This window comes from Pteropus vampyrus, unplaced genomic scaffold (genome assembly GCF_000151845.1).
Source record: "Pteropus vampyrus isolate Shadow unplaced genomic scaffold, Pvam_2.0 Scaffold7, whole genome shotgun sequence".
Lineage (NCBI taxonomy): Eukaryota > Metazoa > Chordata > Mammalia > Chiroptera > Pteropodidae > Pteropus > Pteropus vampyrus.
The window spans coordinates 16417409-16444855 of NW_011888788.1; the positions used below are offsets into that span (position 1 = coordinate 16417409).

At 35.4% G+C, this 27447-nt stretch overlaps 1 protein-coding gene and 1 pseudogene across 1 annotated transcript in view; one reads left to right on the forward strand and one right to left on the reverse strand.

Annotated features, from left to right (window-relative positions):
• The first annotated feature begins 993 nt into the window (after positions 1 to 993).
• Positions 994 to 27447, forward strand: part of XRN2 (5'-3' exoribonuclease 2) — a 78144-nt gene continuing 51690 nt past the window's right edge. Inside the window, exons 1-17 of the mRNA XM_011370835.2 lie at positions 994 to 1177; positions 8222 to 8349; positions 8431 to 8542; positions 10348 to 10459; positions 11983 to 12041; positions 12118 to 12207; positions 12994 to 13066; positions 13205 to 13255; positions 13727 to 13884; positions 14874 to 14948; positions 15035 to 15168; positions 15268 to 15325; positions 15409 to 15516; positions 19636 to 19680; positions 21156 to 21287; positions 24751 to 24869; positions 26901 to 27036. Coding sequence (XP_011369137.1) covers positions 1103 to 1177; positions 8222 to 8349; positions 8431 to 8542; positions 10348 to 10459; positions 11983 to 12041; positions 12118 to 12207; positions 12994 to 13066; positions 13205 to 13255; positions 13727 to 13884; positions 14874 to 14948; positions 15035 to 15168; positions 15268 to 15325; positions 15409 to 15516; positions 19636 to 19680; positions 21156 to 21287; positions 24751 to 24869; positions 26901 to 27036 — 1665 coding nt within the window. The 5' untranslated portion in view covers positions 994 to 1102. The remainder of the gene's footprint in view (positions 1178 to 8221; positions 8350 to 8430; positions 8543 to 10347; positions 10460 to 11982; positions 12042 to 12117; positions 12208 to 12993; positions 13067 to 13204; positions 13256 to 13726; positions 13885 to 14873; positions 14949 to 15034; positions 15169 to 15267; positions 15326 to 15408; positions 15517 to 19635; positions 19681 to 21155; positions 21288 to 24750; positions 24870 to 26900; positions 27037 to 27447) is intronic.
• On the reverse strand, positions 16473 to 16591 carry LOC111746952 (annotated as a pseudogene).

Genomic DNA, 27447 nt, shown 5'->3' on the forward strand with positions numbered 1-27447 from the left:
CGAATATTGCATGCCAGGTAGAATGGAGAAATACTTCCACAGAGGCCTCTTGAAGAGAGCCCTTAGGATTGAGTGTGATTTGTCAAGCCAAGAGGGGATTCCAGGGAGAGAGGAGACGTCTAGGCTTGAGCAAATGGACATAAATACCTCCTTTCCCAGACTTCTCTTTTTATATGCTGAAAAAATGTATTTGAAGCTATCATAAAACAAAGGATAAACGTATACTGTTAGTGAAAAAGCAGATTAAAAGATCGTTACTTGGACTGAACCACAAGCTGTATAAACAAGTGACTTAACCCCTCTACAAGTTGGCTTTCTCATCTGTCATGTGAAGATGATAATAGCCTCCTCAAAAGGCTCAAGTGACGATTAAATGAGATAACCCATTAGTTAATGCTTTAGCACACTGTAAGCACTCAAATACTGGAGACTGAAATCAGCAATTACTTTATACTCACAAATGTAGCTGGAAGGTTGAATCAGATGTCTGCTAGATTACATCTAATACCTATTTAAAGTGAGTTTCGTAAACAAATCATTATCAGTGCAAAACACTTAAAAATACTCCTTTTGATAGTCCAGGTATGTGCTGTAGCACAAAGTTAGGAGAAAACAGGTAGCAGAAATAACAAGTTTAGATGCCTTGATCCTACTTAGAATTGAGATGGGTGAGAAAGAGGTGGTGACCAAACCCACAAGGAAGAGCTCCCCGGAGGCCTGAGGAGCGCGCGGATTCCGCTCCAGGGGAGCCGGAGGACAGGGAAAGCAAGATGCCGGGTTAGACGCGGCGAACATGCGCTCAACCTCGGGCTCCGGGGATGGCACCACCAAGAGCGAGCACGCCAAACGAGGCTGGCAACGCCGCCGTATACCACCTCTAACAACTACTCCGCCACTACCGACCGCGTCCTGCCGGGTCCGGAACGTCTTTTGCCCACTCGAGCTTCCTTCCCGGCTTCCCCGGCGGCGCAGCCGTGACATCACTTCCTGTCACTGATGCGCACGTGGGAGGAAGTGCCAGTGCCCGCGACCGCGGCTTCTTCCTGTCTCTCGGTTACGTTCGTCCGCGGGCCAGGCCGCTGCTTCCAGCTAGGCCGCCGCTATGGGAGTCCCGGCGTTCTTTCGCTGGCTCAGCCGCAAGTACCCGTCCATCATTGTCAACTGCGTGGAAGAGAAGGTGAGTGGGAGCCTGGCGACTGCCACGCTAGAACCGAGAGCCCCGGCGTTCCTAGGCCGCAGCCCTCGGGGCTAGCTGCCTGTTCCTGGGGCTCCGTGCCGGGTTCCGCGCTGCCCTGTGTGCCCCGCGGGCAGCCACAGCCCGACACGCAGTTGGGTGCCGGCACTCGCGTTCGGGGTTCCCAGAGTGGCCTGGGCGGGGCGACGTCTGTGCAGAGTGTGAACTCGCCCGAGGGCGCTCCTCCCCTGCCCGCCTTTCCCCCCCGACCCCCGACCGGAAGGCCCCGCCCACGGCTTTGTTGCCTCGCCTCACCGCTCAGTTTGGGTTTCGAAAAAGGCTCCGCAGCTTTCGGGCCACACTGCGCTGGTCCACTGAGTTAGCTAGTTGCGCGGATGCTGATCCTAGCCTTTAACACCTTTCTAAAGTAATCCCCAGTGGCGAGCTTTTTGTTGTTTATTAGCCATACGTGAAAGGTTTTCTCGTAGTGTGAGAGACTTGTTTGTTGCTGTTGTTAGATCCTACGGTAAAAGCACCTTAAAACGTCTAGGGTAGGATAGAAGTCTGATAAGTGCCCCTTCGTTTGGGTGCCCCGACTGCTGGACAGCATGTTCCTTGAAATTTTCAGAATTCCTGGATGTACTTGAACTATACACTTTTTGTTGTTAGTTTGTTAATGTATATGTAGACTTTTGGCTATTTTTGAGTTTTGTATTTATCGTTTCTGTGATTCCGTCCAAGTTCGATTTTGTACTCTTAATTAGAATTTATGGATTGGGAAGGGTCAGGGGTACATCATGCTCCCCACCTCTTTCGTTTTTGAAGAGAGTGCCTGTCTGTTCTGAATATGATTTCTTTTGCTTGCGGTGGTGAGATGAATTTTGTTTAGCTCTTATCTGAGGAACCGAAAGCCTTGTTTTGATGACATTCTCAGTATTCCTTAAGTTTTTCTCAAAGAGAAACTATTCAACTTAGTGCCCGTTTTATTTGTTTTTAAAACTTTTATCAAACTTTATTAACACTTTACTTGAATCTCATCGCATTTTTACTCTCCAGTGATAACCACTTTGAACTGTGTTGGTTCTATCGCTGAATATACCTGATTCATTGGTTTTTGAGTCTTGAATTGTAGCTACGGTAGAAGTTTTGGTCACTTATGCAGCTCCTCCCACTCCCCCCCCCCCCCCCCCCCCGCCACACTCACACCCCAATCCTCCAGATAATAGTAAATTACATCGTTATTTCTTCTTTTGGTAAATTTTGTAACTTTAATATGCTTTTTAAGAAATTCCCTCTCCTATATAAAGCGTCTCTTGAATTTTCACTGAGGTGAAGTATTACTTTTGCTAACCCTGCTGGCCTTACTCTTCACTCCAAGCTTGTCAGCCGTTCTTTTGCCCTATTGGCATCCAGTATTGTCAGGGCTTTGGCTATACAGGTTTGTTTTAGAAGCTGAAAAATCAAATAGTATCGTTGATTATTTTCATTGTGCAGATTCAGGTAATGTACTGTGATTCTGTTTCTTTTCTTGTACTACTTTTGTTTTTTTCTTGTTGCCTTTCTCATTTCCTCTTTACGTGGTTTCCCCTCCAAACTATATTTTATCAAATCTTCTTAGAGACTTCTTTGTGAGGTCTTTATTTCTTTTGCTGCCACATCTGGTTATTTAGGCTTGGTGGAAAGCTGCTGCTTGAGATTTTAAAAAGTTCCTTTCTGCATTTGGAAGTACTGTTTTCTGATCATCATCTTTCTGGGCTTAAATCATTCCTCAGTTTTTATTCTCAAGAAATGATGTGTGGGATGTGAGTTATATGAGTCCATTCTACCCTTGTACACATGAATGAGCATTAGCTAGGCATGGAATTTGAGTTTGAAAATTAGTTTCCCTCAAAACTTTGAAAGCATTTTTCTTTTTGCTATTATTATCCAGTATTGTTTATGAAAAGTTCAATGTTAATGTGACTTATTTATTTAACCAACACTTATGTAGTGTTAACCACGTACTGTTCTAGGCACTTTACAAATTAATTTATTAATTTCTTAAAACAACTATGTGACTACTACATACTTTTTTTTTATTTTTAATGAGAAAACTGAACCACAGAGGGGTTAATTAATGTATTCATGACCACTCCACTAATATGTGTCAGAGCTAGTGTTAAAACCAGAAGGAACATGCTCTTAATGTCTATGTTCTGGTTTCATTCTTTTGCAGTTGGTCTATTTCTCTTTCTGAATTTTTAAAAGATCTTTATCTTTGGTAGTTTAACCTTTCCTGATTTTGTCCTTTAGTGTAGATTTTTTAAATTTAAATTCATTGCGATCAAACTCTGAGTTTGGAGGCCTGTGTTCTTCAGTTCTAGAGAATGCTCTTTGATTATTTTATATATATGTATTTTACATTCTTTTTCTCTGCCCTCTCTGAACTCTGGGTATTGGTCCTCCAGATTTATTTTTCTTTTCTCTCTCAATTCTCTTCTCCCAATACCTCCCCTCTTGCAGCTTTATTGAGGTATAATTGACCTACAGTAAACTGCACATATTTAAAGAGTACAATTTACTACATTTGACATGTGTATATTCATGAAACCATCACCACAATCAAGATAATGAACATCACTTCTAAAATATTCTTCTTGTACCTTTGTTATTCCTTTCTATCACCCTTCCCTACTGCCTGTTTTTAGTCAACTACTGACTTATTTCTAACTCTATAGATAAGTTTTCATTTTCTACAGTTTTATATAGATGGAATTATACAGTATCTACTCTTTTAAGAAAAACTTGGCTCACTTTCATTCAGAATAATTATTTTGAAATTTATCCATGTTGTTACATCAATAGTTCATTTCTTTCTATTTTTGAATAATATTCTATGTTGCACATATATCACATTTTGTTTATTCATTCACCAGATTGATGAATATTTGGATTATTTTCCAGTGTTTGGCTATTAAAAAAAATCATCTATAAACATTGGTGTACATCTGATTTCTTTAGAGAAAATACTTAAGAGTGAAATGGTTGAATTGTATTATAGGTGTGTGATTATTTAAAAAGAAAAACTTGCCAGATTGTTTTCCAAAGTGGTTGTGCCATTTTACATTGTCACCAGCATTGTATGAGAGTTCTAGTTGCTTCATTTTCTTGCTAACACGTAGTATGGTTAGTCTTTTTAGTTTAGCCATTCCAGTGTAGTGTTGCAGTTTTAATTAGCATTTTCCTAGTGACAAATGATGTTGAGCATCTTTTCGGGTGCTTTTTTACTTTCCATATATATCTTGAGTGAGGCATCCATTCAGGTCTTTTGCCCATTTTTAAGTTGGATTTTACTGAATTAGAGTTTCTTACATGTTGATATGTCTTTCTCTTAATCTGTGGTTTGCCTTTTGTCTTTGTGCAAAGAAGAGCAAAAGTTTTTAATGAAGTCTGATTTATTTTTCTTTTATATTCCTGCTTTCTGTGTTGTGTTTAAGAAATCTTGCCAAAGCCAAGGTCATTAAGATTTTCTTTTGTGTTTTCTTAAGAGATGTTTTATGGTTTAAATTCATCCTACTATGGTTTCTGTTTTTAGTTTTTTAATATTGTAAATTACATAGATTTTTAAATGTCAAACCCACCTCGCATACCTTGGTCATGGTGTATTATTTTTATATACTGTTGGATTCAATTTGGTAGTTTTCTTGGGAATTTTCACATTTATGTTCCAAAAGGATATTTGTCAATAGTTTTTTTGTAATTTCTTTGTCTAGTTTTGGTATTAGAGTAATGTTGGCCTCAGATTGAGTTTTGAGGTGTATACCTTCTTCAGTTTTCTGAAAGAGTTTGTGTAGAATTAGTTTATTTCTTCCTTAAATATGTAGTAGAATTCACCAGTGAAGCCATTTGAACCTGAAGTTTTGGTGGGGAAGTTTTTAGCTACAAATTCAATTCCTTTAGTAGACATGGAGCTATTCAGATTATTTCTTTTTGAATGAATTTTTGTAGTTATGTCTTTCACAGATTTTGTCCATTTCATCTGAGTAGTCAAATTTGTTGACATAAAGTTCATAGTATTTTTTATTTTCCTTTTAATATTGATAGAAAATGTGCTGACATCTCTCTCATTCTTGACTCTAATTTTCTCTTTTCTCTTTTGTTTGTTATGTACATTGTTTTCCATGACCAGTCTGGCTGGACCGATCACAAAGAACTAGCTTTATTTTCTCTGTTTGTTTGTTTTCTGTTTCATTGTGCCATAAACTGCCTTCTAGGTACTGTTTCAGCTACATTCCACAAATATTGACATGTTGTGTTTTCATTTTCATTCAGTAACAAATACTGTCTAATATTCCCTTTGACTTCTTTGGCCTATTGGTTATTTAAAAGAAGGTTACTTAATTTACAAAGATTTACGGGATTTTCAGACATTTTTTCTTTGATTGATATCTAATTTAGTTCCCTTGTCACAAAACATAATTTGCATAATTTGAATCATTTTAAGGCCTATCTGATTTGTTTTATGGCCCAGAATATGGTCTTGGTAAATGTCTCATTATGACTTGAAAAATATACAGTTCTGCTGTTGTTGGGTGGAGTGTTCTGTAAATATCATTATGCTGGCCGATAGGACATAGAAGACTTGAACAATTCTTACTGATTTTCTGTCTCTTTGTTCTATCGGTTGTTGATGGGGGTGTGGGAATCTATAACTTTTTGGATTTGTCTATTTCTTTCAGTTCTGTTGGTTTTTGCTCCTTGCACTTGGAAGCTTTATTATTAGGTGCATAAACTCTTAGAAGTGTTATGTCTTCTTGATGGTTATATTCCTTTATCATTATAAAGTGACTTTATTCCAGGTAATTGTCTTTGCTCTGAAATTCACTTTGTATGATATATTAGTACAGCCAGGTCTATGGACTAGTGTTAGCATGGTCTATTTCCAGCCTTTTATTTTTAGCCAGTTTATGTCTTTATATTTAAAGGGTTTTTTTTTTTTTGTAGTTAACATATAGTTGGGTTTTGATTTTTTTTTTTACATACAGTTTGATGATCTCTGCCCTTTTTGTAAATGTGGCAGAATATACATAACATAAAATTTGCCATTTTAACCATTTTTAAATGTAGAATTCAGTGGCGTTGAGTACATTCACAATATGTGAAAACATCACTGTTATTCATTTCTAGTACTTTTTCATTCATCTCAAATAGAAACTCAGTACCCATTAAACAATAATTGCTAGTATTCTCTCCCCCCTCCCTTTCTGTCTTATGATTTTGCCTACATAAGCAGAATCATACAATATTTGTCATTTTGGTCTGGCTTATTTCACTTAGCATAATTTTTTTAAGATTCATCCATGTTTAGCATGTTTCAGAGTTTCATTCCTTTTTAGGGCTGCATAATATCCCATTGTGTTTATATATTACATTTTGTTTGGACCCTTGAGTAATTTTTACTTTTTGGCTATTGTGAATAATGCCACTATGAACACCAGATCAGTGCTTTGGGTATGTACATATGACTGGTCCTTTCTTTCGATTTTGGGGTATATACCTATGAATGGAATTGCTGGATCATTGCTAATTCCGTGTTTACTTTTTTGAGGAACTGCCAAATCATTTTGCCAGTCTCTGCCTTACAATTGGAGCATTTAGAATATTTACATTTAATGTTATTCAAAATAGATCATATGCCTAAATTTAAGAGCTTAACCTGTAAAACTTTTTGAAGAAAACACAGGCATAAATTTAGCAATGGATTCTTACTTATGACACCAAAAGCATGAGCAACAAAAAAATAGACTTCATCATCAAAATTAAGAAATTTTATGCTTTAAAAGACAGAGTCAAGGAAGGGGAAAGACAACCAAAAAAAAAAATCTGCAAATCACATATCTAATAAGGGACTTGTATTCAAAACACATGTATATTAAAAACTCTGACAATTAAAAAAAAAATCTTAAAATTCAACAATAAAAAGACAACCCAATTTAAAAATAGGCAAAGAATCTGAGAAGACATTTCTCCAAAGAAGATAAACAAATGGCCAATAAGCACATTAAAAGATGCTCAGTATCATTAACCGTAGGAGAATGGAAATCAAAACCACAGTGATACCACTTTACACACACTAGGATGGCTAAAATAAAAAAGTCAGATAACAAGTGTTAGCAATTACTTGAAAAAACTGGAGTGTACAAACGCTGCTGGTGTGAATGTAAAATGTCGCAGCCACTTTGGAATATAGTCTGGCAATTCCTCAAATAATTAAACATAAAGTTATCATGTAACCAAGCAATTTCACTCCTAGGTATATACCCAATAAAGTGCTAGAAAGTGAGTGATGTTTGATCTCAGTGTAGACCATGGAAAGTTAGTAAGATTTCCGGAAGTGGGTGTTGGGAGGGAGGAAGGAGAAGCAGTGTGTGAAGCCATTGAGAGATGAAAGAGTGTTTTTCAGGAACTCAGCAGAGATGGGGTGGGCTGATCAATATTGTGGCAGGATAGGAGACTAGTAAGGGTCCAGGGTCATTGGTGTGCACCTGCTATGGGAATCATTGGAAAAATTAGGCAAGATTAAGACACAGCCATGTTTGTATCTTAGAAAGAAAACTGACAGCATTGAGGGTGGAATGGAGACAGGAGAGTCTAGAGGTGGGGCAGTCCATGTGAAGACTGTTCTAATCTTTTAGGTGACATGTGATACCTTGATGTTGATAATGGTAGTGGGAATGAGAAAAGATGAAGTGGAGAGGCATTTTTTGGATTATATTGACAAAACTTATAATGGGTGGTGAGGGAAAAGAATTCTAAGATAATTCCCATGGTTTTGACAACTGAGTGATTTGAGAGTTTGATAAATATTCCCTACGTAATTAAGATTAATTTGTCGGGTTGGAAGCTATCACTTTCTGTAAATGAAATATCTGCTTCAGTTTGCTTTAAGGAGTAGAATAACATTTTATAATCCCATTCAGAAATGAAATACACGTTCATACTGAGCCTGGGATGTGTCAATTTTAGACTTGAACAATCAAACTACTATTAATTATCACTTCCTCATAGCCAAAAGAATGCAATGGTGTAAAGATTCCCGTTGATGCCAGTAAACCTAATCCAAATGATGTGGAGTTTGATAATCTGTATTTGGATATGAATGGAATCATCCATCCCTGTACTCATCCTGAAGACAAGTACGTACCCATTTTTGTCACTGATATCACAAGTTACAGAGGAGTACTATATTATATTACACTGTTTGCTTGTCATTATAGACCAGCACCAAAAAATGAGGATGAAATGATGGTTGCAATTTTTGAGTACATTGACAGACTTTTCAATATTGTAAGGCCAAGACGACTTCTCTACATGGCGATAGATGGAGTGGTAAGTGCTAAAATAATTAACTTAGAAACCTTCTTTTTTGTTTTTGATATGTTCCTAGTGTCTAGAATAAACGTCGACTAAATAGTGAAAAATGTTGACAGTAGTGAATTTGAGAAAGAAAACCTCATCCTTCAGTCCTTCATTCATATATTTTTTGTGTCTGTTTTGTGCCAGATACTGTGAGATTCTGGAAATATTGGTGACTGCCCTTGGTTTTAAAGGGCTTAGCACTAAAGGGACAGACATAAGTAAACGAGTGAGGTTAGTTACTAATTAATGGGCTTCATAAGCACTAGATAACACATGCAGAGTGTTGAGGGAAGAGGTAGTGCTATTCGGGAAGTTAGGAGATAGAGAAGAGATGACTTCTGTCCCATTTTTGAAGGATAAAGAATATTTGGAGATCGATGGGCAGTGGAAGGGAATGGATGGGACAGATATGGGGAAGGAGGACCTTCCAGATTTCTCAGATGTACCTGGCAAACACATTTCCATGTCTTTGACCACACTGACACATTTGGGCAACTGCAGGTGTTTAGGTTGGAAAGGGAAGTAAAGCAATGGCTTGAGAAAGCCTCACCTGCCACACTGAGGAATTTGGATTATATCCTATGGGCAGTGAGTAGTTATCAAAATGATTTCAGAGGCAAATAACTTACCGACCTATAATAACAATACCGGTAGTTATAAATGACTAACAAACTACAAATAAGGGTTCAAGAAGAATTAAGTTAAATTATAACCCTAAATTTATTTAGCCATATACAAATAGATTTTCTTTCTTTTAGATTTAGTAACCCTAATGGAATGATTTTGAAAATCCAGAAAGCTTTGGGTCCAAAATTAATTTTTCTGTGAGGTTCTATTTACTCAGTGAAAAATCTTAGCTACCTGGTAACTTGTTACGTTGTAGTTAAAGTGGCATAAAAGAATAAAGGGAAAAGGAATGTGTCATATTCCAATTCACATTAAGCTAAATTTCTCAAAGAAAATCTCTAACTTTATTCAAATGTACCCTTACTGCTAGATCAAGTGTAAAATATGTGCATACTTATATGTGTATGTATATGCACATACCTATAACACAGTTTTTCATGTTATATATGTATAAAATATAAATGTAGATGAAGTTCAGTATTTCAAACCTTACAGTCTAGTTTGCTTCGTTCAAGCTTATCCAGTGATAGAATTTATATTTGGTTAGAGTGATTTAAAAGTACTTTTGGTTAAAATCTTGTTTCCTTTTTAACTGTTGTGTTTTACTGTAGAGACAATAATAATTATGAATCCCATTGTGGAAAATACAAAATGGAAGTGCCATGAGGTCTTATAGATCAAGAAATATAGTTTTCCATTGCTTTAATGGGGCATTGTGAAGTGCATTTGGAGATCATCCTTCTTTTTAGGGTTGGACATAGGGAAGATCTTCCTGATCCTGGTTCTGTAGAAACTACTCATTGCATGATGGCTAGATCTTTGAATAGAATGAGCTTTCCTCATTGGGAAACCATAACCCAGTGGAACTGGTATTAGGTTGTAGGCCCTGCAGTGTTAAGTGCTGTGGCTTCATAGGACATTTGTCCATTTGACATGTCACTCACTCACCCGACTAAGCTCACCTTTTAGGTTTTTGGTTTGAATTTAGTTCACAGGGTCTAATGTCTGTGACAAAAAAATTATTAGGCATATTGCTTATCTTTTCCATCTTAGTTTACTATCTGTATAAGAGCAACTGATTCAAAATAATTGCAGATTTAGTTGCGAATATTTTGAATAGTATTTGAATATGAAATACATGTTTTCAGGCACCACGGGCTAAAATGAACCAACAGCGTTCGAGGAGATTCAGAGCATCAAAAGAAGGAATGGAAGCAGCAGTAGAGAAGCAGCGAGTCAGGGAAGAAATACTGGCAAAAGGTAAAGAATATGCTTCTTGAAGTTGGACTTTTTTATAAGATATATGGAGAAGGGAATGGGATTTTAGCTTTCTCTTATAAGTATGCAACGTTTTTATTTAATTAGGATCCCAGAATATCCAAGGAAAATTTATGTCCACTGTTGAGGAAAAGTAGTAAATGGAACCCTTCACTCCCATTAATAAGCTTGTTTGTTTCCATGCACTAGTCATAGGGAAACTTAGGAATAAAAGGAGGGAATTCTTGTAGGGAGAGCACATTGTCAGTGTCTTTCATTTTGTTTTTGCTATGTTCTTTTGTTTGGTGAGTGCAACTCTTCAGCTAACTTTTATATAATGTATTTGTAAAATACAAATACATTAAGAACGCTGCTTCTTTTTTGTGTGGGAGCTGTTAGAAAGCTACATTTCCATAAACGTTTTCTTCATATCAGTCTTGATGGCTTGCTTATTGCTTCCCTGTAGAACTCAGAGGTCTGTATGAGGAGACATGAGATGGTATGATCCATATTTATAGGCTTTCATCAAGTAATACACACTTTGAATATAGGTTGATGTAGCAGGTCCTGAGGCAATGAGGTACCCATGGTTTCCCCATTTTTTGGGGAGAGGGGTAAGCGGTTCCCTAGAGCCTTGAAATTCCTGATGGGTACTTAAGTAGGAGTTGACTAAGGCTCAGGAGGTAAGGTCAGGGGTCCTGATGCCCACTGGCACTATCCCAGGATACCCATGTGTGAGATGGGGTGTGGTTGTAGCAGGGTGATTTATTTGGTGTTTTGATACACAAGGCAATATGCTAGATCAGGAAAGCCATAATTTATTGGCTGAAGATATTGCACTGGCAATTGAAAAAAAAGATACGATAGTGTAGTCAGCTCATGCCTGCAATTATGATAAATTTTTGTTATTTTAATTTGCTGGAAGTGTGCAAGTATATAGTTATTTACCTGCAGCTTGTAATTAATACTCAAAAACCTGTTTGTATCTATAACAGATAGTCTTTGATTTTAAAGATGTCTTTTCTTGAAGATGTTGCATTATAAAATATACTTGTATCTTGAGAAGAAGCTAATCCATGATAGAGAGGAAAAAAAAGATATTGCCATCTAGCTGACAGTTTTATTTCTCATCATATAAAAGTGTGATAAACTCAGCATTTTAATTTTGTTTTTCTAAGGCACCTTTATCTTAAGAACTTAACAAAAGTAGAACTCTTAACTGCGCACGCACGTGTGTGTGTGTGTGTGTGTGTGGCTGCAGAGAATATTAGGAACTGTGTCATAATTTTTATATTTTATATAACAATATAGTATCTTTTATGTATCATGTTGTTTGACAGTCATGTTAAAGATTCATTTAAATTTGAGGAGAGGACTCTTATTTTCTTCCCAAAAGGGAGAACATTGTTTCTAAAGTGACAACATTCCTGTCTTTCGTATCTGAATTTTTTGTTGTTCTGGCTTAATATTGAGTAATTTACCTTATTTTTTATGGGGAGAACAAAGTGTTGCCTCTTTTTCTCTAGGTGGCTTTCTTCCTCCAGAAGAAATAAAAGAGAGATTCGATAGCAACTGTATTACACCAGTAAGTAGTCTCATACATTGCCAGCTATTTGTAACTCTTAAATTATAGGTTAATTCATTTCCTTCTATCATTTTAGGGAACTGAGTTCATGGACAATCTTGCTAAATGCCTTCGCTATTACATAGCTGATCGTTTAAATAATGACCCTGGGTGGAAAAATTTGACAGTAAGTTTCACATTTTGGTACTTCAAGAGAATTAGGGTAATCATATAAGGCTGTACTTTGGTATGACTGATATTATGTGTCTTCCATCCACTCCCCCCCCCCCCCCCCCAAAAAATGCTGGTTGTCTATCAGAGAAAAGAGAAGTTTCTAGGGTTATTGGAAATGGAATGCCTTGCATGGTCAAGTTTTAGACAGCTGAATTTTCCTCAATTCCAGGTTTGTTCTCTTACTGTCACTGTGAAGACATAAAATGGGACTTAGGATTTTAAAAATATATGTGTGTTTATGTACCTATACTTGAAAGTTATTTTTAAGTGAAAATTTCTTTTATTTGAAATTATCTTACAGCAAGATTAAAGTTGTGGGTCTGCCTTTAAAAAATGCCTATGTTCTCCTAAGTAAGTAATATTTAAATGCGCTTTTGTGTAATTTGAGGTTTACAAACTTTTTTTCTATTAATTAGATATTGCATATTGTATTTAATGAGTTTCTTTTATCAGTTACTCCCAGAGTATAGTTGTGAGAGTGGTAGAAACTTGTGAACTGAACAGGTTTTCTAATGGCTAAGTTTGACCCAGATGGTTCATTTTTTCCTATTCCATGTAGTAAGTTAATCAGTGAAACAATTTGGGTGTTTAACACACATACCCTTTATTAAGAAAAATTTCCAATTAATAACACTGTCTTGATAGAATTATCTCAGTTTATTTTTAAGATATTCAGTTCTGTTGATTTTTGTGCTAGAAAATTAGAGATGAACTGAAAGTGTTAAAAACTTTTTTATAGGTTATTTTATCTGATGCTAGTGCTCCTGGTGAAGGAGAACATAAAATCATGGATTACATTAGAAGACAAAGAGGTAAAACTCACTTGTAGATATTTGATTGTATGTCCTATTGAAAAGAAAATAAGCCATTATATAGAAAATATTTGGTAAAATGTGATATTCCTATGATGTAAAATATTTTTTGTAAATATATGTTTTCCTCCTCTTTAGCTCAGCCTAACCATGATCCAAACACTCATCATTGCTTATGTGGAGCAGATGGTAAGTTTCTTTTTGGGGATTTGATTCTCTTGAATTAATTAGCAAGTCAATGATTGGTGTATACTAATGGATTACTCATGGTTGCCTGGAAATTCTAAAATGTCTTGCTTATTTTATGTTTGAGAGGAAACTAGTATTGAGTTGTTTAATCTGTAATTAATTCACCTATCTTTAATTTTTTTTACATTAAAACCTTTTAATATTGCTGCACATACTTTTAAAATGAAAAATTTTCTAAGTATTAATTCATGAATGGAAGTCAAAACTCTAGGCCCTTGTATCTGGAGGACATCTTGTTGGCTGAGAACTGCTCAAAAGTGTTAGGATTTTTGGCTTTGCGATCTCTGTGTGCGCCTTTGGACTTTTCTTTGTCCTGATGTCTCATGTTGTGGTAATGTCCTGTGCCTTGGTTATGTTAAGGATTTTCTCAAAGTGCTTACAATTCAATATTTTGTCATTGTTGATTGATAGCTGATCTCATTATGCTCGGCCTTGCTACACACGAACCCAATTTTACCATTATTAGAGAAGAATTCAAACCAAACAAACCCAAACCGTGTGGTCTTTGTAATCAGTTTGGACATGAGGTCAAGGACTGTGAGGGTTTGCCAAGAGAAAAGAAGGGAAAGGTAAGAACTTTGAGATGATAGTTGCCTCATTTAAAAGTTTTTTATTTTTAAGTTTATTTTTTATTGAGATAAAATATACATAACAAAATATACAGTTTTAACTTCTTTTTTTAAGTGTACAATTCAATGGTAATAAATATCTTTAGGTTGCCTCATTTTAAAAATGGTTAAAGGGAAGATTGGTTGATTAGATTTTAACCTACTGCTGTTACCCCTTACAGAGATGTATCTTTTAAAGCTCTAAAAAAGTAAATAGACCTTCAAAAGCATACACACACTCATCCTTTCTATTTTCTCCCATGAGGCTTAGATCTCATAATAATAATGCCCACCACACAAGATTTGTTTGTAGAAGTTATTTGTTTAAATGGTGATTCTTCTTAAAAGGAACTAATCAAATATATTAAACTTTTTGTTTTAAATATTAAAGTTAATATTAAACATATTAACTTTTAAGTTACTCCTAGTTTGTATGTATTTTGGTTATATCCAGTCTCCTTTAAAGAGGTTTTTATCTTTTAATATTATGATACCTTTTTAAAAGAAATATTGAGTGAAAAAAACAGGTAAGAAATATACTAAATGCTTACAGAGAAGGATCTAGGGGCATTTACATCAAAATGTTAATATTGCTTGGATATGGGTCAGGAATTGGCAAACTATAACCCTCTATATTTGGCCTATTAGCTAAGAATGATTTTTATATATTTAAAGGGTTATAAAAACAAAATAAAACATTATGGGACAGAGATCATATGTAACCCCCATAGGCTAAACTATTTACTCTCTGGCCCTTTGTTAAAAACATTTGCTGATCCCTGGTGTAGGGGATTGGGATTATGGGTAATTTTTATTTTTAAAATGGTTTAGTGAGTTTAATAATTGTAAATTAAACGGGATCTCGCTTTAGAACAAGCCAAATTTATTTGGGCGAAAAAATGTACAGGATTTAGAATAGACTTGTTTGATCTTTACTCCCTTTCTTACAGCACGATGAACTTGCAGATAGTCTTCCTTGTGCAGAGGGAGAGTTTATCTTCCTTCGTCTTAATGTTCTTCGTGAGGTATGTAGCAGTAATGATTGCAGTCAGCACTCTAAAACAGGGTACCTTTTGATAGCTTTAATGGCAGCATTCCTTTTTGTTTGTAGTATTTGGAAAGAGAGCTCACCATGGCCAGCCTACCGTTCACATTTGATGTTGAGAGGAGCATTGATGACTGGGTCTTCATGTGCTTCTTTGTGGGAAATGACTTTCTTCCTCACCTGCCATCATTAGAGATTAGGTATGCGTGTTTCTGTGGATTTTCAAACTACTACTTTAGTCTTCTTGTCTTTACAGTGTATACTGGTCCTAATGCATAATGTTTATTTCCTGGTGGCAGGGAAGGTGCAATTGACCGTTTGGTTAACATATACAAAAATGTGGTACACAAAACTGGGGTAAGTTCACTCTTGAATAATTTCAAAACAGAAGTATTTGCTTTTTTAAGAAGATCATTTTACATGTATTTTATCACTTACAGGGTTACCTTACAGAAAGTGGTTATGTCAATCTGCAAAGAGTACAGATGATCATGTTAGCAGTTGGTGAAGTTGAGGATAGCATTTTTAAAAAGAGAAAGGATGATGAGGTAAAGTGTTTCTATTGCAGTAGCTAAATTGCTCCTGTCTCTAATAGGCTATGATGATCCTGTGATTGTACTTTTAACCTCTTTGAGTGCGTTATTATATCATTATAGTGTATCAAATGCCAATGTAATCATGAGTGGTCAGTGCTTTTGTTATGAAGGTTATAATGCTTGCTGTTTGAAGCTATGTATTGGACACTGTGTGAATTACATTGTAATTTTTTCTCTCTTTATAATCTTAATTCCAAATACCTGTCTAATCAATAGGATATGAAATGAGGGTTCCAAGAGTAGAAAAATGCTAGGATTGAACTAGTGGCTTCCATGTTTACAGGAAATATTTATGCTATGATAGACAGGTTAAGAGTTAAGAACTATGTACTTTGGTAGTAGAATGTAAGGGATCTGAGTTGGATTATGTCAGCCAAGGCAGAAGATTATAGCTCTGAGTTAGAAATTTAAACATAAAAGAAAGAAAATAACAGAGTGCTTGGAAATTAATAATTTATGATAGAGTGGGGAGCTTAGGTGAGAAGTCCAGGACTTTGGCTTGGGCATTTGGGAGTTTGCTGGTGCCATTCACTAAGATAGCAAGTACTGAGGGTAGAGCAGGTTAGGGTGACGACAAGGTAGAAATCAAGTTTCATTTTGGAGATACTGAGTTTGAGGGGTACCTCAGGGACTCAGGATACCTAATGAGGCAATTTGACAGATATGAATAAAGCTCAGGGCAGAAGTTTTTTGAAAGGAGATTTTAGAATTGTTAAGCACCTGGGATGTACATCAAGTCATGAGTGTGAACTTGAAACCCCTGGGAGCTTTTTTTTAATATATATATATATATTTTTTTTTATTTTATTATTTTATTTTATTTTTATTAGGCAAGGCTCTCCTTGGTTGACCTCACAGATTGCAAGGACCTTGTCAGCTTACAATCCCTTATTTTTTTTATTTCTTAACGCCTATAGCACCTGGTCTTCCTAGGTGGTCTCCCATCCAAGTACTAACCAGGCCTGACCCTGCTTAGCTTCCGAGATCAGATGGGGTCGGGCTTGTTCAGGGGAGCATGGCTGTAGAGCCCTTGGGAGCTGGTATGGAGTGAAAAAGCGCCTTCAACAGAAACCTCGAGAATCGTCCTCATTTAAGGAGGAAGAGGAGCCAGTTCTAGAGAAATAGGAGGAAATCCTTGAAGAGAAGAGAGACCATTGCTACTGCCTGAGGTGTCAGAGCAAGATGTACAAGCCCCTAGTCATTGGGTAGGGGTTCAGTGGCCCTGGGGAGTTAGTGGGTTGGAGGATGATTGTGGGGGAGTGGCAAGGGAGGCAAGCAGTGGGTAAAATGAGCAGATAGTATTAGGAAGGAAACCTTTTTAGAAACTGATTTTACAAAAAGTCATATGGCTGTTTGAGCAAATAACATAATAATATTGCTACATTGCTTAATGATTTCCTAACAAATGAAAACATGTCATTGTATCTGAGAAGATTTCATATTTTCTTCAACTTTGTATATTGTAGCTAGTGATCTGTTATTTTAGAACTTTGGGTACCATTTTAAGTAAAACAGTGAGTGGACTGTAAGCATTCTTTCCAAAGCCTTTGGTACTTGGTAATCTTCTTCTGTGAAGGCAAGAATTTTACACATGTAAAATTCATATAACAAAACTTCGGGATATCAAATGTCTACCAGAACAGCCATTTTTAACTAAGTCTTCAATAATTACAGTGGCTCCATTTGACCTGCTGCCATTTATACTTAAAAAAAAAAAAAAACAAAAACCTATATATACTATATACTACTTGGTATGAAGACCTCATGTTAGAACAGTCCTTTTAATGTGGCTTTAGCAGTACTATTAAATATTGTTGATATTTGGCATTAGAGCAGGATATATGAGGTTTGATAGATACAAGAGTGCTTCAGATTTAGGTAATATGGTTTCCAGCTAGCCTGGCAGAGAGGGCATTTTAAAACTTTGGATCCTTTTTGGTGTCCTTGATATCATACAGCGTTTATCAACATGATCGGACATTATATTTATGAACTCTCAAAAATTTAGTATAAAAGTATATGGGGGGGTGTGTGTTCTCCTGGGGCATGTCTACTTTTGACAGATTTCCAAAGGCATCTAAAAAATCAGTAAGGTCCACCTCAATGAACCCATTCTGTTTATGTGTGACTAACACCCTTAGAAGTAGATATTTAACTGACCAGAATAGATAGTAGAAAAGAAATACATTAGTATTTGATATTAAAATTGAGCAGTTAGGTCAGAAATGTGATGCTTTTTATTTTATGAGCTTTGATGTTTGCCTCTTACTTTGCAAATGTTCATCTATTCAAAAGTATTTATTGTTTATCATGTACCAGATAGTATTCTGAGTGTTACTAATACAACAAAACAAAACAGACAAAAATTTGTGATGTGTCAGAGCTGATATTCTTTGGGAGATGGATGATAAGCACAAAAACTAAGTAAATTATATAATGTATTAGTGATAAGTGCTGTAATGAAAATTAAAGCAGATGAGGAAATACTTGAGAAGGTAGAGATGGGGAGTTTGCAATTCTAGAAAAGGTGATGAGAGTCATCTGCACCAACAGATGACTTTAAATAAAGACCTAAAGGATGTGAGGGAATAAACTATGCTGATGTTTGCAGAAAGGGTATTTCAGACAGAGGGAATAGCCAGTACAAAGGTTCTGGGGCAAGAGCATACACAGAATATTTAGAGAACAACAAGGAGCCAGTGTAGCAGGAATGGAGGAAACAATGAGAAGATGGTAGGAGGGATCAGGAAGCTGATGGAGGACCAGATCACTAAGATGGAGGTGCAAAGCTGAGGGTGGGGATTCCGTTTTGGAGATATGAAGTTTGAGTCACCTAAGAAATGTTGAGTGGAGAGAGATCCTGGTTGGACCATTATAAGCATATAGATAGTGTTTAAAGCCGTGAGACTAGATGATTACTCCCATGAGAGTAAAGAAGTGGAGAGGTCCAAGTATTGGGCCCAGAGGAACACCAACATTAAGAGGTTGGGGAGTCTAGGCAAGCAGCAAGAGTGAAAGAAGAGAACCAGGTGAGTGTAGTGTCCTGGAAGTCAAATGAAGAGCATAATTCAAGAAGGGAAGGATCATGGTCAGATGAAGACTGAAAACTGAATAATTTCAGTGTTTAGGTCATTGTTGACCTAGGTAAGAAAAGTTTCCTTAAAGGTGGGGCTAAAAGCTTGATTACAGAAATTGGTGGTTTTCATATCTTAGGAGGTTTTAAGGTAGTCACTGTATATCCAACATTTAGTCCCTATCCTGATAGAAAGCACAAATTTCAAATTTTGTTAAGACATTATATTGTAGTTAGCCCTACTGACTTGGAAGAGATAGAAGTGCAACTAGTAGGATGATGGTCAGTATAGTACCAGCTGGCCCCTGTTTTAGACTACAGCAGCAGCCACAGCCACCTTAGCTGTCATTTCAGTGCCTTGATAGTCACAGAAACTTGAGCATGGAAAGAGTACTTTCTGGGGTAAAAGAGGCCTTTAGTGGCCCAAACAGTTATTGGGGAGCAAGATCAACCCCAAAATGTAAACCATAGCTACATTTTGAAATTGAGTGGAGGGGAAGAATCAATGTACGGTGAACCCTTTTCTGTGAGTTTGGCCCAGAATAAGAAACAGACTTCTGAATATTCTTCCTCTCATTAGATTAACTTTTTGAAACTTGAGGGTGAGGGTAGTGTTTCCATAGAGCCCACTTCCATCTTTATCCGCTTGTGCCATACATGTTACAGAGTTAGGAACTGTCAAGCCCTTTTTAGGTAAGAGGCTTGTTGTCATGACTCTTTCATTCTTTCCTGAAATGATATCAAAAACTATTTGAAAAAAATTAAGAGGAACAATGAAATTGTATCTAAAGTCAATATGAAATGCTTTCTGTCCATCTCAAGTTCTGATAATCAGCACTTTAAACATGTAATCCATTGCCTAGTTTAATTACTATGTACCTAGGTTTCTGGGGTCTTCCTTTAAAACTTTAATTGTTTCCAGAATCATTCCTGGTAATGTTTAACTCTTACATCTTTGTGTAATTATTTGACAGAATATGTGGATTTTATACTTTTAGGACAGTTTTAGAAGACGACAGAAAGAAAAAAGAAAGAGAATGAAGGTGAGTTTTAACTAACTTTGTAAGATTGGCAATAGCATAAGTTTACAATTTTAGAGAAAGATGTTCATGACAATAGCTTTTTATTTCTTACCCAGTAGGAGTTAGTTAGAGACATAATGTTCACTCAGCTGCCTTCTTATCTGGGGAAAGAATGCTAATGTCTGTTTTAAATAAGTTGTTTCTCAGCTTTGGAGCCTGAAGGGATATACTTGATTGGCAGGAGTGACTGGTGGCACTTAGCTATTTGAATTTTTTTTTTTACACTAATCAGGTATTGTTTTTGTAATAAAGAGTTAACCCTTTGTATCGTCTCAAAAGTTACTACACTCTGTCTACATCTTTGTCAGGTTAGTCTTCCCAGAACATGACACTCCAAACTTTGTTGTTTCTCTGCTTAGAAATCACCAGTAATTAGTCTCCTCAGAATCCAGTTCTGTTTTAGTCTGGTATGCAGAATGCACTATAATCCAGTCGAATTCTAGCCACCCAGCTTTTCCACAGCTGTCTTCTAAACATAGCATGTCTGTCCCTCCAGACTCAGAGCATTGCCTTTATTTAGTGCCTGCAAATGGATTTTTGACTTTATGACTCCCTTACATCTACCTTTTCCACAAGGCCTCCCTGTTGTTTCTGCCCTTAATCCAGAAGTTATTTTATTTTATTTTATTTTTATTTTATTTTATTTAGTAATAGTCCTTTCTTTTTATTCTGGTGCTTCTTGCTGTGATATGTTTCCTTAATTGCATGCTTTATGGTCATTTAACTTCTGTAGTTCTTGTTTTTCTTGTCTTCCTTACTAGATTTTAAACTTACGAAGTTTAGGGGCTGCCTTTTATTATATTTTATTGGAATTGAGGAATTCAGGAACTGATAAGAGAGAAAAGTAGAGTTGTTTATTTTTGCAGGTAGGTTCAAAACCACTTAGAGAGGAGCATATTTGTTTTCTACCTTATATATAATTATTGTTTTTAGTCAGTATCTTCTAAAAATAACTTTCGTCATTCAGCCATGACTGTCACTTATTCATATCTTTAATCATAGCTCTGATTAATTATAAAGAGTTAAATTCTAGCAAGGTGAAGGGTAAATAAAAGTCATATTCTTAAGTATGAAGCAAACTTTTGATTTATTTTTTACCTTACTAATTATATTTATTTGCCTAAAATTTTGTCTCAAATGTGTTCGGAAATTGGTAAGTAAACATAATAGAATAGCCTAATGGGACTTGAATTTTCTATATTTATCAGAACAGTGAGTTATATGTACTTTTAGAGCAGAGGTATTAAATATTACAGACTATTGTTTACAGGGTAAGTTATTAAATCAAAGTGTTGACAACCCTGTAATGTTCATAGAAACCTATTACATCTTTTAAGTGCTTACAGTGGGGACTATTTCATTGCCTCTTTTCTTCCTGTCATCTAACTTTGTTGTGATTTAATTTTAATTTCTACATTCATTTCCATTTATGTTAGAGAGATCAACCAGCTTTCACTCCTGGTGGAATATTAACCCCTCATGCCTTGGGTTCAAGAAATTCACCAGGTTCTCAAGTAGCAAGTAATCCAAGACAAGCAGCCTATGAAATGAGGATGCAGAATAACTCTGTAAGTGACTCACTTTAACATTGAAGAGTAGTGACTGTCAGATACTGGCAGTTGTGGGTGAATTTTATCACTTAGCCTAGAGTCGTTTTGTGTTATATTTTTTTTCAATTTCTTTTGCCTTGAGATGTTTTTAATTCTGTTAAATTCATTTTTATCAACATAAAAATATCTGAATGATATAAAAGAAGATGCATGTAAATATAGATAGCTAAGTAGCTGCAGTCATTCTGTAGTGCAAATGGGCCACAGTGTTTTACTCTTCCGCCAAAGATACTGGGTGGTGATGGTGTTAGAAGCATGACCGACATCCAAATTTCTCATTGCTGGGGCAAAAGAAGAGGGTGGGTTTCGCTGCCTATTTCCCTCCTTCCTTCCAGGTATCAGTCAAGGTCATTTTGCAGAATAATATTCCTCAGGTCTGTCAAATACAGGTACTCTTTACTGCCTAAACGCTCACTGTCCAACTCAGCTTCCTATAATAGTGGCAACAGATCTTGAGGTCAGGGCATATGGCAGAGCAGCAGCAGGGATGAGGGAACAGACTATCAACTAATATTTGCAGACAGATAAAGTTATTGCTTATTTTGGGCTAGTAGGCATTGAGAGAGAATGTTGTAGAGGGCGGCAGATATTATGTAAGGTTTGGTGTCTTATGCAAACTATTGCTGTGGTATATCCAAGGAAATTGCACAAGTTTTTAAACATTTTTGTTATTTAAATTTTATTCTAATAGTTATGTTATTGATGGTCAAATCCCTATTACAGGACAATCTTATATGCAGAATTTTTGCCATATCGGGAGACTGATTGGATTTATATTCTTATAAATTCACATCTAGAAGTTTTAGGACCTTATATTTAGAATTTGAGAATTGAGATTTTGCTCCTCTTGAGAGAAGCAGCCTGGGTTTCTGTTGTGGTTTTTGTTGTTTGATTTTTGTTTTTCTTGTGCTGTTAAAAGAGTGAGATGTGCAGAGTCAGTGAAAGGGATTCTACAGTGCGACCCTTGGGTAGAATAGGAAGAAAAACTGAAGTCCATCATTTAAGATTATGGTGACTGCAGTCTCCTCAGAGTAGAACTGAAAGTGACTGGTATTCTCAAACACCGTGTTGGTGATAAGGATACCTGTACTTTTCTCTTAATCACTGGGAGGGCAAGTGGGTTTAAACTTTGCCAGCTGTGTTGCTTTGAGGAGGATTCCATTGTTAAATGCAGGCTCCACAGGACTAGACTCACTGTTGATTAATAATGTCTGCCATGGGAATAGAAGTGGGGAGATTGGTGAGTAGGTTCCTTATTTGATCCTTTCTAATTCTTCTTGACACAGTTATTTCTGTTGGAGGCTTTGCATGAAGGGATTTTCATCTAGAATGTTTCAAATTTAAGGAAATCATGAAGCCAGATTATCAGTTCATTTAAAGGGAGCCTTTAAGGTTACATTTTAGTTTTTCTTAATGTTTGAGTGTAGTAATAATCTCCAGTAGTTGACTAGTTTCTACTGATGGTCAGCATTGTTAACGTTCTATTACATCGCTTTTGTTTGCTCATAAATATATGTTTTTTTTAAATATATATTACATTCTGAAGTATGGTTTCATTATATCTGTGGCCATTCTCAGTTTAATAAAATTTGATTGCAAAAACAGCTTTTTATAAAGAAATTTGAATTGGTATGAATCGGATATGTTCAAGAAAGAATATGTTGTTGGTAGTGACAGAGCAGAAAGGAGAGCAGTGGAGATTTAGTATTAAAGAGCAAACACCTTTTATTTTCTTGAAGGTGTATTATCTTTTTTATCTGAAGGCAGTTTATATCTTGTTTGTCAATTGGGAAAATTTGCTTGATACAACTTCTGTGTACTTAGACAACTGATAGGAAAGTCACTCTCATAATTTGATCTGCATGGATTATAATAATAATGATTTATTGAATGGTTAACCACCATGTACCAGGCAGGCAGTATGTTATTGATCTTTCACACATTTTATTTAATCCTTGCAATAACCTATAAAGAGATAGAACATTATCATCCTTATATGAAGTCAAGGCTGACAGGTTAAATAAATTGCCCAAGACCGTATAGCCAGTAAAGGTTAGACTTGGTCTTTCAAACTTAGATCTGAATGACTAAAAATCCACTTCTCATTTTCCAAGTACAACAGTGCCTTCCTGTATTTACTTATTTTATTTTTTGACAGTATTGGCCATATAGTATCATGAATAAAATTGATATACATTTTAAAAAGGAAAGTGTCATAAGCTCTATGAAATATAATTTCACTGTGTTGTAACTTTTCTTGGTCTGTGGTATGAGCTACCTTTTTGCTAAGGTTTTTAGTTATAGTATCATTAAAAGAGCCTCCTCAGCTCTCAACTTAAAATTAATTCAGTTTACTAGAAATATCTAATATATTGTGAATAACCGAAGAAAACCTTTACTGTGAAAACTTTTTCTGCCATTTACATTTTTGGTCATTTAACATAAACTAAAGTTACAGAAGATTGTAATTTTTTAAATTAAATATTAAAATACTTTAGGGTGCTGCTATGTTCATGAGTTAAAATACGAAGGGAAGATAATACTGATAATACTTTAAAGATAATATTTTAAGATAATACTTAAAACTGATATCCAAATCTGAAATAATAAAATATGCATTTCTAAAAGATGACTAATATATTTTTATTTATACCATGAATTTTAGAACAATATGTATAATATAATTTAAGTTATCCAGCAGAGTCTCATTAAACTGTTGCTTTCTAGAGTGGTTGTACTAGGTTGAACACTTACATTTAATTTCATTCTTACCAGCATTGACTTCTTTTTTTAAATTTTTTAAAAAATTTATTTTATTTTATTTTATTTTAGGTGAGGCAACCTTTAGTTGACCTCACAGATTGCAAGGACCTTGTCAGCTTACAATCCCGTATTTTTTTATTTCTTATGCCTACAGAACCTGGTCTTCCTAGGTGGTCTCCCATCCAAGTACTAACCAGGCGCGACCCTGAGCATTGACTTTTTAATATATTATTTATACATTATTTATGTGTATATATAATTATATATATTTTTCCATTTATAACTGTTATTTTGCGAAAGTGATAGTGAATTTATAACACAAGGGAACCACCAAAGGAAAAACCTATTCATGTCCTATAATTTTAAAAGTCTGTAAAATTAAAATTTTCTTTTTTCTTCTGAAGCAGTTTTTACCCTGAAAATATTCAAAATTTTTTTATTTTAAGCATAGGAAGCTTGATACTCTATATTATTCTTTTGCGGGGGTAGGTGCAGTAGGCCAAGATCAGTCTTTGTACTTTCTAAATATATTTACCATATCTATTTGATAGCTTTAAGAAAAGTGTTTCTGTGAAGCATGGTGGTAATGGCAGTTGGTTGTAACTTCTTATGTGAAATGTATACTTAAATCCTTCCTCTGTAATGTAATTGTCTGCAGAGTCCTTCAGTATCTCCTAATACGAGTTTCACTTCTGATGGCTCCCCATCTCCATTAGGAGGAATTAAGCGAAAAGCAGAAGACAGTGACAGTGAACCTGAGCCAGAGGATAACGTCAGGTGAAGCCATTTTTTGGTAGCACTTTGTTAGCAAATTGCTGAAATAGATGCAATCTAATTAATGTGATTTAGCTTAGAGCAGCAGTGCCTTCAGATGCTTGCCTGTGATCTTTTTATCCACTGATAATTAATGTGGAGGGTTAGAATAGTCAGTAAATTCCAGTGAGATATGTAAGCTATAGCTGTTAAACCTAAGTATCCAGATTAGTATGCATGCAGGTTTTTGTCCTCCAAACCACTTTTCCCTCTGAGACCAAGCACTAGATCTGCTAGGCATGAGGTGTTTAGCTCTGACTGTGTGATCTGAATGTTACTGTTTCGAGATTAAATTTTCAAGCTACTTAACCTAGAAAGTTCAGTTCTACTTGGATACTTAATATAGTTTGCTTAATCTTCTCAGTTGAAAGGTTATTCATCAAAATGAGATAATGCAAAAGTCCTTTGGTTAAGAGATAAATATGTATATATTTTTCAAAACCACAGACTTGCATATACACAATTACATTTCTTGGCAGAGAAGTTTTCCTTTAGCTGTACATTTAATATTTACAGTAGGAAACTTCAATTCTTTAATTTACCCAGAAGTTTGAGTATATTAAATAAGATTAACAGCCTCTTGTGTAATTAAATTGAGGTTTGAAGCCTGGGGTACAAGTACAAAAGGCCGATCTCAATTATAACTCATTAAGAATTTGGCAAAATGATATATTTCAAAGTTAAACAATAGTGGTCCACAGCTCATGCTGCTTTTGTAGGATGTGGATGGTGTGTTTATATTTATGATTAGAAACTTCACAAATGTCACGCATGGTCTCCATTTCTAACATTCTTTGATGTCAGATTCTGAGATCTGTAGTGACTTGCGATTGAACATTTACCTCATCTGAGATTTTATTCTCTGCTTCCATAACTCTGGACTTTTCTCTTAGAGTGTTTTCGTTTTACTGTGTAGCCATCATAGTCAATACTAGCTTAATAGCTAACTTGATTTATTTAGTACTTTATTGTTTAATCCTGTTGCTGTGGATAATCAAAGTAGAAATGCTTCTATCAAGGAATGTTTGGAGTTCTAAGCATTTATTTCATTGATATTTTCTCCTTGATGTTTATAAATCCCTTGTGTGTGGTGAATTAAAATTGGTGTGGTATATTCTGAAACATGACTGCAATTAATTGGTAAGATCTGGTGCTTGGTAGAAAATAGCTGTTTAATGGATAACCATCTTGATGTTCTTGATCTATCTTATAGTGTTCTTTGGCTTTATGTTCCTTCAATAAAATGTTTAAATCTTTTAGAGAATGAGAAATGAGTACTAAAAAATATATACCTTGGGTGAAAATGTGGTTCTTCATATTGTATTTTCAGTGATTAGTGATGATTTAGTGGATTGATTGACTTGCTTCTCATTTTTAGCAGAACATACATACATCTGTGTGTCCTTCCATTAAGCCAAAACAACTGTTACCTGAAAGAGGGATAAGGCCCAAGGATATGGACACTAGATATACACAGAATTTCTGTGTAGTTCCTAGATTATTATGTTATAAACCCCCCTTTTTTTTTTTACCGTTTATGCAAGTCATTTTTTTAAAGTGATTTGACTTTCTTTGTATAAATGTATTTTAACATTGAGGAACTTGATATATATAAAATAAATATTTTCAGTATTTGAATCTTAAAATGTAGTTTAAGAATTGTGCCACAATCAAAAACATGTAAAACAGTAAGAAAATATGAGCAAACAAGGGTTCTGTATCTACTTTAATAAATGGTTATTTTTTTTCTTTTTTAAGTGTAGTTTTATAATGGTCTTCCTAAAATCAGTGTTTGGGTTTATGATGTTTACTGTCAAGTAATAATAAATCCTGTGAACTTTTTAGAAATAATTAAATGAAATTGTATTAGCATTACTGTTTAACTCATTTACATTTCACCTGGATATTAAATATAAATTGATTTGGGTGTTAAATCAGTAGACAGTTACTGAAAGTGTATTTATTAAACATAAACTGGCTTTGTCTGGTTTTTAGGCTGTGGGAAGCTGGTTGGAAGCAACGGTACTATAAAAACAAATTTGATGTTGATGCAGCTGACGAGAAATTTCGTCGTAAAGTTGTACAATCTTACGTTGAAGGGCTCTGCTGGGTTCTTCGATATTATTACCAGGTACAAAAAGAATATTTTCTTGTAATCTCTAGCTAATCATTTTAGGAAGATAGTAATTTGAGCTGTATTTGGAAATTAAACCCAGATTCACTTTCTTAATGCTTCCTATTTAGAAGTTTATTACCTTAAATAATATTTGTTTGTAAAGCTCCTTAGATGTTAATATGTAAACAAAGCTAATTTTTATTGTGTTAAAGGATTTCAGCATCAAGTAGTGTGGTTGAGTGTACTTTGTCTTTCAAATGATTAAAGTTTTAGTGTTTTTTAATTGGAATAACAAAATAACTGAGTAACTAATAGACAGTCACTAAATGACTGAATGAAGGACAAACCCTGGAAAATGCTGGTAAGAATTTGAAAGGAATTTAAATGATACTGTTTCCTCCGTGTATTGTAGCGATGTTAAATGAA